General features: G+C 48.6%; 2 protein-coding genes across 38 annotated transcripts in view; one reads left to right on the plus strand and one right to left on the minus strand.

The window, feature by feature from the left end:
• Positions 1-19098, minus strand: part of EPS15L1 (epidermal growth factor receptor pathway substrate 15 like 1) — a 121312-nt gene that overhangs the window by 79683 nt on the left and 22531 nt on the right. For 21 of the 36 annotated variants that reach the window (XR_013409145.1, XR_003725111.2, XR_013409144.1 and 18 more), the window contains 6 exons: positions 11736-11777; positions 11450-11539; positions 10573-10620; positions 7153-7248; positions 6314-6376; positions 2518-2643 (listed from right to left, as the gene is read on the minus strand). Coding sequence is in view for 33 of the 36 variants with exons in the window: in XM_028839734.2 (XP_028695567.1) it covers positions 2518-2643; positions 6314-6376; positions 7153-7248; positions 10573-10620; positions 11450-11539; positions 11736-11777 (465 nt within the window). In the remaining 3 variants the exon portion in view is untranslated. Of the gene's footprint in view, positions 1-2517; positions 2644-6313; positions 6377-7152; positions 7540-8155; positions 8458-10572; positions 10621-11432; positions 11540-11735; positions 11822-19098 lie in introns of those variants that run through there. The other 15 variants (XM_077978158.1, XM_077978159.1, XM_077978147.1 and 12 more) reach the window with 5 other exon arrangements.
• C19H19orf44 (chromosome 19 C19orf44 homolog) overlaps positions 3445-19098 on the plus strand; it is a 95253-nt gene continuing 79599 nt past the window's right edge. The window contains exon 1 of one of the 2 annotated variants that reach the window (XM_077978179.1): positions 3445-3743. The gene's annotated coding sequence lies outside the window, so the exon portion shown is untranslated. The remainder of the gene's footprint in view (positions 3744-19098) is intronic. The other variant, XM_077978187.1, reaches the window with a different exon arrangement.

Here is a 19098-nt window from a genome sequence, read left to right on the forward strand (position 1 = left end):
AACAAATTGAGGCTTTTAAAATTAATTAATTTGGCCAGGCGCGGTGGCTCACGCTTGTCATCCTAGCACTTTGGGAGGCCGAGGCAGGTGGATCACCTGAGGTCAGGAGTTCAAGACCAGCCTGGCCAACATGGTGAAACCCCATCGCTATTAAAAATACAAAAATTGGCTGGGCTTGGTGGCTCACACCTGTAATCTCAGCACTTTGGGAGGCCAAGGCGGGCGGATCACGAGGTCAGGAGATCAAGACCATCCTGGCTGACACAGTGAAACCCCATCTCTACTAAAAATATGAAACATTAGCCGGGTGTGGTGGCGGGCACCTGTAGTCCCAGCTACTCGGGAGACTGAGGCAGGAGAATGGTGTGAACCTGGGAGGCGGAGCTTGCAGTGAGCAGATATCGTGCCACTGTACTCCAGCCTAGGCGACAGAGCGAGACTCTATCTCAGTAAAATAAATAAACAAACACAAATACAAATACAAATACAAAAATTAGCCGGGCATGGTGGCTCACGCCTGTAGTCCCAGCTACTCGGAGGCTGAGGCAGCAGAATCGCTTGAACCTGGGAGACAGAGGTTGCAGTGAGCCAAGATCATGCCACTGCACTCCGGACTGGGTGACAGAGCAAGACTGTCTCACAAAAAAACAAAACCAAAAAAAATTATTTATTTATTTATTTTTAAAACAGAGTCTCACTCCTGTTGCCCTGGCTGGAGTGCCATGGCACAATCTCAGCTCATTGCAGCCTCGACTTCCCAGGCTCAGGTATGATCCTCCCACCTCAGCCTCTAGAGTAGCTGGGACTACAGTCGCACACCACCACAACTGGCTAATTTTTTTATTTTATTTTTTCAGTATGGATGGCGTTTCACCATGTTGCCCAAGCTGGCCTCAAACTCCTGGACTCAAGTAATCTGCCTGCCTCAGCCTCCCAAAGTGCTGGGATTACAGGCATGAGCCACCACACCAGCCTAAATTGAGGGGTTTTTTTTTTGTTTTTTTGAGACAGAGTCTCGCTCTGTCACTGTGGCTGGAGTGCAGTGGTGCGATCTCAGCTCACTGCAATCTCCACCTACCGGGTTCAAGTGATTCTCCTGCCTCAGCCTCCTGAGTATATGGGATTACAGGCAAACACCACCATACCTGGCTAATTTTTTTTTTTTTTTTTTTGAGACAGAGTCTTGCTGTGTCTCCCAGACTGGAGTGCAGTGGTGTGATCTCGGCTCACTGCAAGCTCCACCTCCCGGGTTCAAGCCATTCTCCTGCCTCAGTCTCCCAACCAGCTGGGACTACAGGTGCCCGCCACCACGCCCGGCTAATTTTTTTCTTGTATTTTTAGTAGAGACGGGGTTTCACTGTGTTAGCCAAGATGGTCTCGATCTCCTGACCTCGTGATCCACCCGCCTCGGCCTCCCAAAGTGCTGGGATTACAGGCGTGAGCCACCGCGCCCGGCCATTTTTGTGGTTTTTTTAGTAGAGACAGGGTTTCACCATGTTGGCCAGGCTGTTCTCAAACTCCTGACCTCAAGTTATCCACCCACCTCGGCCTCCCAAAGTGCTGGGATTACAGGCATGAGCTACTGCACCAAGCCAAGACTTTTTTTTTAAAGAAAATGCATACATTTTTTCCTAAATTTGCAGCAGAGTTGAAAATACTTTTACCTTGAGCTTTACAAGAAGAAAAGAGTAATTAACAGTAGAAAAGAGCCAGGCATGGTGGTATGCACTTGCAGTCCCAGCTACTAGGGAGGCTGAGGTGGAGGATGGCTTCAGCCTGGCAGTTGGAGACCAGCCTGGGCAACATAGTGAGACCCCATCTCTAAAAACTCAAAAAAGAAATAAAAAAGGCGGGGTGTGGTGGCTCATGCCTGTAATCCCAGCACTTTGGGAGGTCGAGGCAGGTGAATCACGAGATCAGGAGTTCAAGACCAGTCTGGCCAACACAGTAAAACCCCATCTCTACTATAAAAACAAAAATTAGCAGGGCGTGGTGGCATGCACCTGTAATCCCAGCTACTCGGGAGGCTGAGGCATGAGAAAAGATTGAAGCGGGGTGGCAGAGGTTGCAGTGAGCCGAGATGGCGCCACTGTACTCCAGCCTAGGCGACAGAGCAAGACTCCGTCTCATAAATAAATAAATAAATAAAAAGATACACACACACACTCCCACATTCAGCACAATGGAAAGGGGGAAAGCCCAGGCTGGGGAGCTTAAGATTAAGCTCTACTGGTCCCGAAGCCCCAGGCAGCAATTTCACTTCTGAGTCCACCTCCTCATCTGTGAAGTGTAAGGATTCTAGCACCCTCCCCAGGGGCTGGGTGAACACTGTAAGCCACGCCCTAGGAAGCCCTGAGCCAGCCGGGGCTGGACCCACAGAAGCGCTGATGAAGCCCCTGATGGCACAGGGAGAAAACAGAGCGAGAGCCTCGTAAGCACCGTGGGGAAAGAGAACAGTGGCGCCCACACACAGCAGGGACACCGAGTGCGGAAGAACCAAGCCCGTGGCCCACTTACCCGGCCCAGGACATCAAGAGGCAGCTTTGAGTTCATGAGGACTGGCTTGACTTTGTCTCCAGAGAGCAAACCATTGATGGGCAAGAGGCTTTCAAAAATCCCATCAAATTTGGCCTTTTCTTCCACCTAGTTGGAAAGAAATAGCCCGAGTAAGTAGGAGAGCACACCTGTGTGAGTGTCCAGACCGAGCTCTGACCGAAAGCCGAGTGAAAATGGCCATGGACCCATCATCACCTTTGGCTAAAAGCACAAAATGATCTTAGAACTGTCTTGGCCCCTTCCAAAGTGAACATATGCCCTGAAGGAAATAGCATTATGGCAACCTCAGATCTGGAAGCCAAGGTCCTCAGGAGGGAAGCCCTGGCCCTGGGTCTTGCCCTTCGTCCTAGTTGCTGCCTGAGTGGGGCAGGAGTCTCCCATGTTGGGGCAGTGTCTTTGCAGTGAAACACAGATCAGTCTCACCTTCCTCCAAGGAGCCCACTTGTACCAAAAAGACAAAAGTGTGAGCAGATGTTATTGCTTGAGCAAATAATTATCAAAATCAACTTTAAATAAGTACAGGAAGCCCTCTGGTTTTTTTGTTTCTTTTCTTTTTACTTTTTCTTTTTTTTTTTTTTTTTGAGACAAAACTCTTGCTCTGTTGCCCAGGCTGGAGTGTAGTGGCGCAGTCTCAGCTCACTGCAACCTCCGACTCCTAGGTTCAAGCAATTCTCATGCCTCAGCCTCCCGAGTAGCTGGGATCACAGGCATGCGCCAGCACACCCAGCTAATTTTTGTATTTTTTGTAGAGATGGGGTTTCACCATGATGGCCGGGTTGGTCTTGAACTCCTGGCCTCAAGTGATCCGCTTGCCTCGGCCTCCCAAAGTGCTGGGATTACAGGTGTAAGCCACCAAGCCCGGCCATATACAGGAAGCCCTCCATTTCTTTTTTTTTTTTTTTTTTTGAGACAGAGTCTCGCTCTGCCGCCCAGGCTGGAGTGCAGTGGCGTGATCTTGGCTCACTGCAAGCTCCGCCTCCCGGGTTCACGCCATTCTCCTGCCTCAGCCTCCCGAGTAGCTGGGACTACAGGCGCCCGCTACCTCGCCCGGCTAGTTTTTTTTGTATTTTTTAGTAGAGACAGGGTTTCACCGTGTCAGCCAGGATGGTCTCGATCTCCTGACCTCGTGATCCGCCCGTCTCGGCCTCCCAAAGTGCTGGGATTACAGGCTTGAGCCACCGCGCCCGGCCGAAGCCCTCCATTTCTAATGGTAAATAAATTAATACATAAATAGGAATAGCTCTTCATGAACAAAGGGGAGGTGCGGCATTACGATGCGGAGTCGCAGTTCCTGCTGTTCTGAAAGACACAGTGCAGGCAGCCCGTAAAAGAGGCCACGAGTGAGGCAGCGGCTTCCAGTCTGTTCCGTTCTCCAAAGGAAAGGAGGTCCACAACGAGTGGGACTCAGGGAGAGCAGGCCTCTCGCAACCTGCTTGGCCACACACTGGAGCTATTGGGAGCACTAAGAAAACACCCTCAGCACGTGTCCATCGACAGATGAATGCATACACAAAGCGAGGTAGATCCAGACAGTGGACCATCCCTCCACCACAAAAAGGAAGTGAGTTCTGACACACGCTACAATGTGGACAAACTCTGAGGACAGCATGCTAATTAAAATAAACCAGCCACACACAAAATACAAATACTGTATGAGGCTGGCACAGTGGCTCATGCCTGTAATCCTAGCACTTTGGGAGGCCAAGGTAGGGGGATCACTTGAGCCCAGGAGTTTGAGACTGACCTGGGCAGCATGGTGAGACCCCATCTCTAAAAATAAAAAACAAAAACAAAACTAGGCCAGGCGCAGTGGCTCACGCTTGTAATCCCAGCACTCTGGAAGGCCAAGGTGGGCAGATCACTTGAGGTCAGGAGTTCAAGACCAGCCTGGCCAACATGGTGAAATTCCACCCCTACTAAAAATACAAAAATTAGCTATGCATGGTGGCACGTGCCTGTAGTACCAGCTACTCAGGAGGCTGAGGCAGGAGAATCACCTGAACCGGGGGGCGGAGATTACAGTGAGCTGAGATCGCACCACTGCACTCCAGCCTGGGCAACAGAGTAAGACTCCATCTCAAAAATAACAAAAAACAAATACCACATGATGCCACTCATAGGAGGTCCCCTCCTCCCTAGGCATATCCATGGAGACAGAAAGCAGAATGATGGGTGCCAGGGGTTGAGGGAGTGGAAGGTTCAGGTATAGAGTTTCAGTCTGGGAGGATGAGAAGGTTCTGGAGATGGACGGTGGTGATGGCTGTACAATGTGAATATATTTAACATTCCTGAACTGTACACTCAGAAATGGTTAAGATGGTAAATGTTATGTGATGTGTCTTTCAGCCACAATAAAAACCTTTTAATTTTTAAAAGAGAAAAACCAAGACAGTGCCCTCAGTCAGAGATGAGATCACCGGCAGACACCGCATGCTCTCACGGCTGTTGGTGCTAAGAAGCTGAGCGCTGCAGGTCTGTCTCGGGGGCCTGAGATCCTCTCCCGGCCATCAGACTTGCTGACTCAGTGCCTTCAGAAGCCCAGGAATGTTCACAACGGAAACAAACACTTGGCACTTCGGGCTTGTTCTTTCTGACTGTGGCTGTGAATGGAATGCACAATCTTTCTTGACCATAATCCACCCCAATTACAGCGCCTGGTCCTGCACTCCCTGACTCCTCTCTGCAAGGTCCCCAGGCCCCTCAGTCCCAGCTCTTCTAATGAGGCCTGGACATAACCCCTGCTGGAAAAGAGCCATCACATTTTAAATAATAAGATCTCTTGGCAGTGTTTCCCATGACAAAGTAGCTCTGTTTCAAAGTCCACACAATGCGCTGGATGACAAGGAGAAACCCTTCACCACAGTGACTGCCACTGGCAAAGTGCTCGATGACAGAGGTGACTGCATGACTCCTTGGTCACATGACACATCTTCATGTCCTCTCCCTGCACAGATGCCCCCTACCCAACCCATGACCTCTCCAAGAAGGGAACAAACCAACCGTGTAAACATGGGACACAAGTACTTGGGACCTTTGCTTGATAGCAAGTGTTATTCATGTCAGGATTTAAGCCACACAAACGTGAGGAAATGTGACAGTCTGAAAGTGAAGGGAAGGTGAGGAGGCCTCACGTTATCTGGAGGGACCACGCTCACTTCCTTTAGAAGGAATTCTGTACTTAGAAGACAGCCCTCATTTTTTTTTGTCTTTCTGGAAGCAGTAGCATATCTTTCCAGCCACAACATCCTCTGTTTTAAAAATAACACTTCAAGTGCTGAGAGAGGCTGTTCACAAAGCAATCAGAACATCAGGGAGGAAAGAATAGTAACATGCAAAGTGGCTGGAAAGAAGCGAGAAAGCAAGGAACACATTTGGGGGTCCACGTGCTTGCAAGCTCTCACCGTTTCCTCTTCTATTCTGAATAACCAACACAAGCAGCAAAAACCACAGAATGTAACCTAAAGATGCAAGATTTAAACTGCAGTCCTTTAATAATCCAATTCCTGACACTTAGTTGAACCGATAGGCAACTCCCAATTCCAGTGAAGGGCCATAGCCTTTGTAAAAGGTGTTCAGAAGAGGCATTTCATCCGAGTGCTGTGGACATTCACACTGAGACAGAAGAGCTGACACAATCATCCTATAAAATGTTCTGAACAACATCAAACTAGAACAATTCCAGAACAATTCTAGAACAACTGCTGGAACAATTCGATCTGAAGGAGAGCCAAGGAGGGACCTATTCCCGTTCACTTACCCTCACAGCCCAGTGGGCCTCTGCAGAGGGCGGTGTGACCATCAGAGGGCTGCTGGTGTCGTGCTGAGAAGAGAGAGAAACATTCCTTTGTGGCTGGCACAGAATTAAATCATAGGTGGGTGGGTTTGCTGAAAAGGATACACGTTTCAAAGTGCTTTCAAAAAAGGGAAGACTTCAAAAAGTTAAACACAGAATCATCACATGACCCAGCAATTCCACTCCTATGTATTGACTCAAATGAATTAAAAACGGTTGTCCAAACAAATCCTTGTACATGAATGCTCGCAGCAGCACTATTCACAACAGTCAAAAAGGTGGAAATAACCCACATGTCCACAGAGAGATGAGTGGATAAAGATGTGGTCCATCCACTAAATGGAATATGGAAACACTGATCCATTCTACAACATGGATGAGCCCTGAAAACACGATGCTCTGAGAGAGAGAGGCCAGACACAAAAGACCATGTTAGAGAATTCCATTGACATGAAATGTCCAGAACAGGCAAATCCATTGACAGAAATAAAATTAGTGGTTGCCAGCGACTGGGAGGGAGAGACAAGGAGTGATTACTTAATGTGGATGGGGTCTTCTTGTGGGGGGATGAAAATGTTCTGGAGCTAGACAGAGGCAATGACTGCACAACGCTGTAAATGTACTAATGCCACTGAAGAGTTCACTTTAAAATTATTAATTTTCTATTATGTGAATTTCACCACAATAAAAGGGGAAGGCTAGAGAAAACATGGAGATATACACGCAAATATACACATGCACATACACACGCACACACATCTGGTATTAGAAGAATGTGAACTTGAAGGACTTCGGACACTCACAAATTTAGGTGGCGGCATGCTCAAATTCAGATTGCTCAAGGTAACTTCATGGCCACTCTGTGCACAGGCCACCAGTCTCAGTGCAACATAGAAACCCTGCAAGTCCAAAGAAAGGGAAGGAGTAAACAGCACATCGCCAGTGAGGGTAGGGGGAGCTGTCTCTAACAGTAGGCTTCAGGGGAAGAGGACGTCCACTTCAACAATGAAGACTGTCCATGCAAAAACCCCTGGCATTGGGCTGAACTGGACTCACCTTGGGGACATCGCTTAAATGAATACACTAAAATGGACTTGTCCTGGCTGGGTGTGGTGGCTCATGTCTGTAATCCTAGCACTTCGGGAGGCCAAGGCAGGTGGATCACCTGAGGTCAGGAGTTCAAGACCAGCCTGGCCAACATGGCGAAACCTCATCTCTACTAAGAATACAAAAATCAGCCAGGCATGGTGACAGGTGCCTGAAATCCCAGCTATTTGGGAGGCTGAGGCAGGAGAATCCCTTGAACTCAGGGAGTGGAGGCTGCAGTGAGCCAAGATCACACCACTTCACTCCAGGCTGGGCAAAAAAGAGCAAAATTCCGTCTCAAAATAAATAAATAAAATAAAACAAAATGGACTTATGTTCCACTGCATCTCAAAATCTGTAAAATTTCAGATGCAAGCATTTTCCAAAACCTATAAGCTCCCAACATTTAGGAAGTGTTAGGTTGTATAAGGCAACAAAGTTAACATGGTTAAGGTGATGAATGATGGACCAAATATGTGCCAAATCTGTGTGTGTTTGTTTTAGAGATGGGGTCTCACTCTGTCACCCAGAGTGCAGTGGCACAATCACAGCTCACTGTAACCTCAAACTCCTGGGCTCAAGCGATCCTCCTGCCTCAGTCTCCTGAGTAGCAGGGACCACAGGTGTGCACCACTATGCCCAGCTAAGTTTTTATTTATTTTTTTAGAGGTGGGATCTCACTACATTGCCCAGGCTGATCTCAAACTCCTGTCCTCCTGCCTTAGTTTCCTGAGTAGTTAGGATGAGAGGTATGAGCCACTGCACCTGGCTAGGTGTTGAATTTTTTAAAAAGCAGTCTGAAATACACACGGTTGGTCAGAAACTTGTATCTGTGGTTCACCACGATCCCCTCAGCCTCACTAAACGGAACATCCCCTGCCCATCCCCAGCGGCCTGACATGGACCCCACCTTGACACCAGAAGAAAGAAGTTGAACTAGGCTGTCAGATGCCTCCCCTCCTAACCCAGGACCCACCACACACAGGCTCAGTGGACTTGTGAGGCATCACCTAGCTTCAAGAGTGTTTTGTGTTTTTTTTTTTTTTTAATTAACTGGCCTAAGAACATGGATACTTTTAAAGCTATAAATATTGTTAACAGTTTTAAAAGTGTCTTCCAAGAGATAAGTGCTAGGATCGGCCTTTCTCAGCCTGCTGTCCTCAGAAGCTCTTGTAGAGTGTGGAGGATCATAAGAGGGTGTTGAGAAAAGGGGACCTTTCATTCCTGCAAGATCTGAGAAAAGAGAAAAATTAATAAATAAATAGCAAACAAAAGGGGATTAAGCAAGTTTAGGGGAGGCTGGGCACAGTGGCTCATGCCTGTAATCCCAGCACTTTGGGAGGCCGAGGTGGGTGGATCACGAGGTCAGGAGATCGAGACCATCCTGGCTAACACAGTGAAACCCCGTCTCTACTAAAAATACAAAAAAAAAAAAAAAAAAATTAGCTGGGCATAGGGGCAGACGCCTGTAGTCCCAGCTATTCGGGAGGCTGAGGCAGTAGAATGGCATGAACCCAGGAGGCAGAGCTTGCAGTGAGCTAAGATTGGGCCACGGTACTCCAGCCTGGGCGACAGAGCGACAATCCATCTCAAAAAAAAAAAAAAAAAAAAGTAAATTTAGGGGAACTGCATTAAGTCAAGTCAAATTTCTTTTCTACAGGAATTCTCAGAAACTTTAACATGCAGACATGAGGCTGGGCACAGCGGCTCACGCCTGTAATCCCAGCACTTAGGGAGGCCAAGATGGGAGGATTGCTTGGGCACAGGAGTTCGAGACCAACCTGGGCAAAATAGCGAGACCTTATCTCTACAAAAAATAATAAAAATTAGCCAGGTGTGGCAGTGTGTGCCTGTGGCCTCAGGTACATGGGAGACTGAGGCAGAGGATCACTTGAACCCAGAAGGTTGAGGCTGCAGTAAGCCATGATCGCACCACTGCACTCCAGCCTGGGCAAGAGTGAGGCTCAAAAAATAAAAAATAAAAATAAATTAAAAAAATAAAAAAACACATGCAGATGTGCACCATGAACCTAAGAAGGGAGGTACAAGTGAAGGGGCTTCCTGACAGACTAGCTCACAAGTCATGGCACAGCACAAACAAGGTCCCTTCCAACAAAACGGCCATCTATGACCACTTAAAATCACAGGCTAAGTATTCCTCATCCCAAATACTTGGGATCAGGAGAGTTTCAGATTTCAGATTTTTTTTTTTTTTTCCTCAGATGGAGTTTTCGCTCTGGAGACTGAGGCACGAGAATCTTGTGAATCCAGTGGGCAGAGGCTGCAGTGAGCCAAGATCATGTCACTACACTCCAGCCTGGGCAAGAGTGAGACTCTGTCTCAAAAAAAAAAAAAAAAAAAACTCTGATTAAGGCCTTTAGGCAAAGTTACACTTTGTTACATTAATAACACCAATGTGGCTGGGAGTGGTGGCTCATGCTCATAATCCCAGTCCTTTGGGAGGCCGAGGTGGGCGGATCACTTGAGGTCAGGAGTTTAAGACCAGCCTGGCCAACATGGTGAAACCCCATCTCTACCAAAAATACAAAAATTAGCCAGGCATGATGGTGCTCACCTGTAATCCCAGCTACTCCAGAGGCTGAGGCTGGGGAATCGCTTGATCCTGGGAGGTGGAGGTTGCAGTGAGCCGAGATTGCACTACTGCACTCCAGCCTGGGCGACAGAGTGAGACTCCATGTCAAAAAAATAAAAAATAAAAAATAACACCAATGTTACTTTCTGGCTCTGATCACTGTGCTGTGATTATTTAAGAGGCCATCACTAGGGAGAGCTGGCAAAAGATACACAGTAACCCTCCAAGCTATTTGTGCAACTTCCACGAGAGACTGGTCCAAAATAAAAAGTCTGGACAACACTTTAATCACATGTAAGGTTACAAAACATTAAAAGAAAAATAAATAAATAAATAAAAATAAAAGATACACTAGCCATGAAAGATGGCTCCCAGTGTTTAAAAGACCTTTGTTTCAAATGAAAGCTTCAGGTGTTAAGTTTGACAGCTGTGCTCATGCCTAGTAATACTTGACAGTGGAGGAATGTGGAAGGAGCCGTGGAGGTCACCCAGCCTGGGGGCTCTGCCCAGCCCCTCCACTTGCTCTGTGTACATGTGTATATACCTGTTTGTCCAAGAACCCTTTACCTTCTGGGTCAGCCAAGTCCCATATCTGTGGAAACACAAAAATGCTCATAAGCATGACTGCTGATCACTGTGCATGTGTTAACAAAAACCAGAGCTGCCAACACCCCACCACCGGCCTTGTGGGGCAGGAGTGACTGTCCCCAGGTTGTTCTGCAGATGAAGAGGCCAATTCAGATCAGCTGAATGATCTGCCCAGGGGCACACAGTCAGTCAGCGGCAGGGCCCAGAGGACATCCAGGTGCACTCAGCTCCCAAGCCAATGGTGTTTATGACACCCTTCTTCCCCCAACAAAAGTCCACAAGTGGCCAACCGCGATGGCTCACACCTGTAATCCCAGTACTTTGGGAGGCTGAGGTGGGCACATCACCTGAGGTCAGGAGTTTGAGACCAGCCTGGTCAACATAGTGAAACTCCATCTCTACTAAAAATACAAAAAATTAGCCGGGTGTGGTGGTGTGCACCTGTAATCCCAGCTACTCGAGAGGCTGAGGCAGGAGAATCACTTGAACCCGGGAGGAGGAGGTTGCAGTGAGCCAAGATCGCACCACTGCACTCCAGCCTGGGCAATAAGAGCAAAACTCTGTCTCAAAAAAAAAAAAAAAAAAAAAAAAAAGTCCACAAGCTATCAAGACCCCAAAAGTACTCGGGTTTCTTGTCGGCTACCAAAGTAGTTGTGGGGGCTGCCACCTGGGCGTTTGGATCCACCAGCTGCAGTCTGAGAGGTCTGCAGTGACCAGGCCACTCCCCAGGAGGCCCAGCCCCACGCAAGGAGGCCAGCACAGGCTGGCCCTGACCTGAGGGGGTAGCTGTGAGGGCAGCCACAGAAGAGAAATCACTATTCATCTTCACATACCTTCCCAAGGATAATGTCCGAGAGGCCAGACTTCTTTAGAAAAAGCGCAGCTTCACTCGCCCCCACCCTCCCTGTGTATGCTGGATCGACCTGAGATGGGAGAGCAAGAGGCAAAATAACTTTTCAGCAAATGCAGCAGCAGGTGAAACAGCACCCGCCACGCTGACTATCCGCTGACAGCGAACAGAAAAGGACAAAAAGCCGCTCAGCCGGGCTCCTATTCCGTACTGTGCTTTCAGCTCAGGCATGCTCTAGTTCCATCTGGAAAGACATCAGCTAAACTCACCTGCTTGTAATAAGATTCATACAACGAATTTCCAGTGGGAATCTGTAAATGAAACCACAGATATTAGTCAAAAGTGAACGCATCCCCTTGGGGAAAAAAAGGGTTGACCCCTCAATTTTGTCATGACCGAAATAGATGATGATAGTTAAGAGTCAAAATGTATGCACTTTATACATCCTTTGAACACAGAATTCAGTTTATCTTCAGACACAGATATTATTATGCTTACCCGATTTAGAAAAAGTAAGCTTAATGTTCTTGAATAAATCCTAATTCTAGGGCAAACAATCCAGTCACTCAGGAAACAGCAGCAGCAGCCCAGTGTCAATTTCCATTCCTGAGCAAAGGGATTTCAGCTCCTGGAGAGCTCAGAGGGAAAAGACACTCTATCCTCTGAGATTGTTCTTTGGCTCCGGAATCAGAAAAGAAGTTTCCACATGTCATCACGAATCACCGGGCCCGCAAGCTTTCGACCGGTTTCCCTAGCCTGGGTCTGGTTCTCTCACCCATCCCATCCATCCTCCTCCAGCTACCTGAATGCTCAAAGATGCGCACTGACCAGCCCGTGCCTGGAGAGTGCTGGCCAGTGACTGTTCCCACCACGGCAGGAAGGAAGTGCGGTGTCCTCAGCTTGGCACTGAAGATATTCCACTTCCCAACACCTCAGAGCCACAAGACATCGCTGTTCAGATCTAGGGTCATGGAGCTAATCGGGGCCACCAGAGGCCACACCTGGATCCAGCCTGGCTGGCAGCCAAGTCCAGACACTTCCCACCATATCCTGACCTCTGCCAGAGGTCTCCCAGGGGAGAGAAGGGACACCCAGGGGAGTGTGCCAACCTGGTGGGGAATTATGCAGCCCCTGAAATGCTGGCTGTAAAAGTTTACGTGTGTTGGTATTACAAACCTGCCGCTGATGTAATAAGCAATAAAAGTGAAGAATGCACAATGATGCCTAATTATACAGAATGGGTGTGTAAACAGCTAAAGAGAATAGCCGGGCGCGGTGGCTCAAGCCTGTAATCCCAGCACTTTGGGAGGCCGAGACGGGTGGATCACGAGGTCAGGAGATCGAGACCATCCTGGCTAACACGGTGAAACCCCGTCTCTACTAAAAAATACAAAAAAACTAGCCGGGCGTGGTGGCGGGCGCCTGTAGTCCCAGCTACTCGGGAGGCTGAGGCAGGCGAATGGCGTGAACCCGGGAGGCGGAGCTTGCAGTGAGCTGAGATCCGGCCACTGCACTCCAGCCTGGGTGACAGAGCAAGACTCCGTCTCAAAAAAAAAAAAAAAAAAGAAAATAGAACTGGGCAGGGAAAAGAGGACTGTCTCGGGGGCAGGATTACAGTATTTATCCAACAAATTCTCAGACTGCTGTTGTACGATTTCTCACGACGAATAAAACCAGGGGGACGTAGGCTCCTTCCAGTTATGGTCATTGGATTTGAACCAATATGCACCCACCACTTGCACATTGTTGTGCTACAAAAGGTCACTTCAAGCTAAAAATAATGCCCGGGCCGGGCGCGGTGGCTCACACCTGTAATCGCAGCACTTTGGGAGGCCGAGGCAGGCAGATCACCTGAGGTCAGGAGTTTGAGACCTGGCCAACATGACAGAGTGAGACCCCATCTCTACAACAAATACAAAAATTAGCCAGGCGTGGTGGCGTGTGCCTGTAATTCCAGCTACTTGGGAGGCTGAGGCAGGAGAATCGCTTGAACCCAGAAGGCTGAGGTTGCAGTGAGCCAAGATCTTACCACTGCACTCCAGCCTGGGTGACAAGAGGGAAACTCTGTCTCAAAAATAAAAATAAAAATAATAATAATGCCCAGATTACGGTCAGCTTCTCTGGGGGACGCCAACACCTGTGAATGTATACAGAAGTAAAAGTTGTAATCCCAAACAGCACTTTGGGAGGCCAAGGCAGGCAGATCACGAGGTCAGGAGTTCAAGACCAGTCTGGCCAACATAGTGAAACCCCATCTCTACTAAAAATACAAAAAATTAGCCAGGTGTGGTGATGTGCATCTGTAATCCCAGCTACTCAGGAGGCTGAGACAGGCGAATCGCATTAATCCAGGAGGCAGAGATTGCAATGAGCCAAGATTGCGCCACTGCACTCCAGCCTGGGCGACAGTGTGAGACTCTGTCTCAAAAAAAAAAAAAAAGAAGAAGTGAAAGTACAGAGAAAACTACCACGACAAAATGAAAATAGAAGGAAAATAGCATAAAGATCTGAAAGGGGAGAGGAAAAAGTCAAAACAAAAAGAAAAAGAGGAAAAGAAAGGGGGAAACACTGAAAAGGCAGAAAAAACTAGAATAAAATGAAAAAGCAAGAAAAGCCAGAGATTTAGGAGCCACCATTTTTAAAACAAAGACCGAAGACATCATGGAAAAGACTTAGGAGGTAAGCGTATAGCAACAGCAGCCCCCGGATGGCTGCCTGCCTCGCACTTGGAAGCAGTGACACCATCCCTGGTGGAGTGGTACGGGAAAGACCTGGAGTGGCCGTCACCCTTAATATCTTACAACCTCATTAGATGGCAGTGTCCAACCATCACACCTGTGTCACCTCCTGGGTTCAAAATATGTCAGCTTATTTCCAAAATATGTCTCCCCAGAGGAAGAAGACCCACAGAAAGGAGGCCAAGGCAGGCAGGCTGTTTGTCACCTGTCAGTAAAGGTGACAGTGGTCAGGTCTAGGCAGCAAACAGCACATCGCCTGCCATGGGTTCACAGATTCCAGAGGCCCTCACTTTAGATGACAAAGGTGCCCTTCCTGCCAACGATCAGAGAGGTCCGGATCTGAAGCACATTTTCAGTCGAGTTTTTTTTTTTTTTTTTTTTTTTTTTTGGAGACAGGGTCTTGCTCTGTCACCTAAGCTAGAGAGCAGTGGCGCAATCTCAGCTCATTACAATCTCTGTCTCCTGGATTCAAGCCATTCTCCTGCCTCAGCCTCCTGGGTAGCTGGGACAACAGGCATGCGCCACCATGCCCAGTTAATTTTTATATTTTTAGTAGAGGCGAGGTTTCACCATGTTGGCCAGGCTGGTCTCGAACTCCTGACTTCAGGTGATCCGCCTGCTTTGGCCTGCCAAAGTGTTGGGATTACGGGCGTGAGCCACCGCGCCCGGCCCCAGGCGAGTTTTTTAACAATCTCATGGGAAGCAAGGGAAAGAGGTTTCCAAGCTACTGTGATTCCAGTGGGAAAAAAAAGAGTTTCAGTCTTTGAGGCACGCAGGGTTATTAAATATCTGCTCCACTTCCCAGGTGCTAATGAGCAACAAGATCGCAACCACGAGAAACAAGGCCCAGACTAATCCAGAAGAGCTGCTGAAGGATACAGCCCAGAGCTCCAGCCTCTGCCCATCCATGCTAAGGGCCCATCCGGCTCGAATACTTGATGACCACTGGGTGTCACTCTCAAAAGACCTACAGCTGAGGGAAAGCCCAGGGAGTATGGCTCAACCACTGCTCATCACTACGCAAGTCCATCTGGGTAACCTGGAACAATGACAGCGGTCAGAGGTTTTGATCTAATTACACATACGTCAGGTACTGCAAAAGCAGAAGGGGGAAGAAAGAAGGGAAAGCACCAGGCCTCAACTGCCACTTCCTCTTATGCCAGGCTTCTTCCCGGGAACGATAGAGTCACACCTGCACACTGCCCTGATATGTCATTGCGGCAGAACTGAAGACACGTTGCTAATGACACGAATCCCCAGCCCCAGGGAGTCTGTCACTGGCCCCTTGTGCAGAGACCTCTTGGCCCCCAAAAGGAAGACCCACAGCTACTGGGAAAGAGCCCTCTGCGTGCTGAGAGCAGCCTCTGGAGCTGCTCACCCATGTCTGACCCCAAAGTGAGCCTGGAGCCAAGCCCGAGGCAAAGGCAGAGAGGGGGCGCGCCAGGGGACGAGGCCTGCAGCGTAAGAGGCCGCAGGTGGTACCGGGGTGGCTGCAGGAATGGAAGGAAGTGCAGCAGAGCTGACCCGATGGTGTTCTCCTGCTCCAGCCCACTGTGCGGAGAAGACGCCATCTTCGCCTCTGCAGTGTGTGAATTATTGATGAGGTTCAATGTAGCCTTCAGCTCGATCTTCCAGTTGCTCTTCCTGTCTTAAAATGCTGAGACAACATGCAAAGTTCCTGTGACCTCCTCACTTATTCTCCAGCCCAGAAACAATTTACAAGTGGGATGACAGGGAGAGGGGCACATGGAGAAGGACAAGTTCACATCCTTCTGCTCTGAAGGCTTTAAAACACCACAATTTACACAAGTGCCTGTACCTGTAACCCAGGACAGCAGCTGAGATGGAGAAACCCCGCAGAACCACCTTGGAGGAGAAACTGTCTCAGGATTGTGTTCTAATGACTCCTTAGCAGAGTTCACCCAACTCTGATCCCTGCACGTGGCCAAGGGCAGGACGCCTCCTACATCATCATGCCTGGTTGCCTCCTGCTGGAACTGTCACTCTCACTCTGCTAGCAAAGTACACGCTCTCGTACAAAACAAACCAATGATCGTCAGCCTTGGTTCAAAATGGCTTTTGGAAAACAATCCATTTTCACTGTAAAATGTTCAGAGAAGTACCTATAATCCTTTGTTTCATATCCAGTACCTCTCATCCTCCCAACAACGCTAAAGGGCAGGTAATATTACTAGTCCCAGTTGACAGGTGGGGAAACTAAGTTTGCCCTGCTCAGGACCACAACAGCCAATGAGCAATAGTCAGCGAAGCACCCAGGATGGGTGGTCCTGGAGTCTGACCCTCACCTACTGTGCACCCTGTAATGACAGCCCAAGTGTCACAGGGCTGGGCACCGGGCCACAGGACAGCCTCATGCATATGCTGGCCTGGGAAAATGCATGTCCGTGATGACGTGCTGGAGCATTTTATTAAACAGAAGAGGTCAAAAGCCAACACTCGATTTGAGCATATAAATGGACTTGAAAGCCAGTGTTTTCAATGACCTGCCATTTCCCCAGGAAAGCTGAGACCCCATAATGGTTGTGTTGTTCAATGCCACTGCCAAGTTTTGCAGGAAGTTAGGCACATAACACCGAAACACATCTCAGTCTGAGATCCTACTTAGAAGAATCCACGGATGCAAAAACATAGCCCAGAGTAGAGCTTGCTTGATAATCCTTCCACTTCTGCCTTCCCCTTAGAGGCCCCCACAGGCCTTGCACAACCATCACCCCACGTGAGCCCAGCCCTCCCAGCAGGCCAGCCCACATTCTGTGGGTGAGGTAACCTGGCTCAGTCATGTGGCAAGCACGTGGCAGAACTGGGACTTGACTCAAAGCATTCAAAAGGCATCAGGGAAACGCTGGGGCATGTCTAATCTTCCTGGACTGGACGGACAGCTGTCTCCAACTGCTCCATCGGAGGTTTCTACACCAGAGCTAAGGTAAATGTTACCAAGAGAAGGAGAAGACTTGGCAAGTGAAAAGAGAGCTTTTCCAAATCACAAGGAAAATACATCTCAATTAAAAATGAGCAAAGAGAAAAGAAAGGCAATTCAGAAAGAGATGCAGCAAAGTTAGAAAGAAAATGTGCCATCTCGCTAGTAATTTAAGTATTACAGGGCCAGGCACGGTGGCTCACACCTATAATCCCAGCACTTAGGGAGGCCGAGACGGATGGATCACCTGATGTCAGGAGTTCAAGACCAGCCTGGCCAACATGATGAAACCCTGTTTCTACTAAAAATACAAAAATTAGCCAGGCATGGCAGCAGATGCCTGTAATCCCAGCTACTCAGGAAGCTGAGGCAGGAGAATCACTTGAACCTGGGAGGCGGAGGCTGCAGTGAGCCATGATCACGCCACTGCACTCTAGCCTGAGCGACAGAGGGAGACTCCATCTTCAAAAAAAAAAAAGGGGCAGAGAAGCTAAAACAATTCTGAAAAAGAGTAATAAAGTGGAAGGAGTCAGTCTACCTGATTTCAAGACTGACTCTATAGCTAGAGTAGTTAAGACAGTGGAGTGTTGGCAGGGGGCAGGCACAGGCAGTAATGCACAGGACAGAATGGAGAATCTGAGAAACAGACACACAGATATGCCCAGTGGATTTTTTGACAAAGGTGCAAAAGTATTTCAGGAGGAAGGACAGCCTTTCCATAAAGGGCACTGGAGCAATCGGCATCCATAGGAAAAATATGGGCCTCGAACTAAAAGTCTTATGCCTCGCACAAAATGTAACTCAAAATGGATCATGAGCCGGGCGCGGTGGCTCACGCCTGTAATTCCAGAACTTTGGGAGGCCAAGGCAGGCGGATCATGAGGTCAGGAGATCGAGACCCTCTTAACTAACACGGTGAAACCCCGTCTCTACTAAAAATACAAAAAATTAGCCGGGCGTGGTGGCGGGCGCCTGTAGTCCCAGCTACTCAGGAGGCTGAGGCAGGAGAATGGCGTGAACCCGGGAGGCGGAGCTTGCAGTGAGCCGAGATCACACCACTGCACTCCAGTCTGGGCGACAGAGCGAAACTCTGGCTCAAAAAAAAAAAAAGGATCATGAATTCAAATGTAAAACATAATCCTCAGGATCTAGGGCAAGGCAAAGAGCTCTTAGACTTGACACCAAAAGCCTGATTCATAAAAGGAAAGATTGGCAGACAAACTTTATGTTTGCACTGTGAAAGAGCCAGGTAAGGCCTGGCGTGGTGGCTCATGCCTATAATCCCAGCACTTTGGGAGGCCGAGGCAGGAGGATCATCAGAGGTCGGGAGTTCAAGACCAGTCTGACCTACAGGGAGAAACCCCATCTCTACTAAAAATGTAAAATTAGCCGGGCATGGTGGCGCATGCCTGTAATCCCAGCTACTCGGGAGGCTGAGGCAGGAGAATCACTTGAACCCAGGAGGCAGAGGTTGAGGTGAGCCGAGATCGTGCCATCGCACTCCAGCCTGGGCAACAAGAGCAAAACTCCGTATTTAAATAAATAAAAAAAAAAAAAAAAAGGTTAAAATAAAAAAAAGGTCAGGCGCGGTGGCTCACACTGTAATCCCAGCACTTTGGGAGGCTGAGGTGGGTGGATCGCCTGAGGTTAGGAGTTCAAGACCAGCCTGGCCGACATGGCAAAACCCCATCTCTACTAAAAATACGAAAAAAATTAGCTGGGCATAGTAGTGTGCACCTGTAACCCCAGCTACCCAGGAGGCTGAGCCAGGAGAATTGCTTGAACCCAGGGGGCAGAGGCTGCAGTGAGCTGAGATTGTGCCACTGTACTCTAGCCTGGGCGACAGGGCAAGGGCAAGACTCCATCTCAAAAAAAAAAAAAAAAAAAAAAAACAACCCAGAAAAAGGCAAGCTACAGACTAGAAAGAAAGGTTTGCAAAGCACATGTCCAACAAAG

This window comes from Macaca mulatta, chromosome 19, assembly GCF_049350105.2.
Source record: "Macaca mulatta isolate MMU2019108-1 chromosome 19, T2T-MMU8v2.0, whole genome shotgun sequence".
NCBI classification, from domain to species: domain Eukaryota; kingdom Metazoa; phylum Chordata; class Mammalia; order Primates; family Cercopithecidae; genus Macaca; species Macaca mulatta.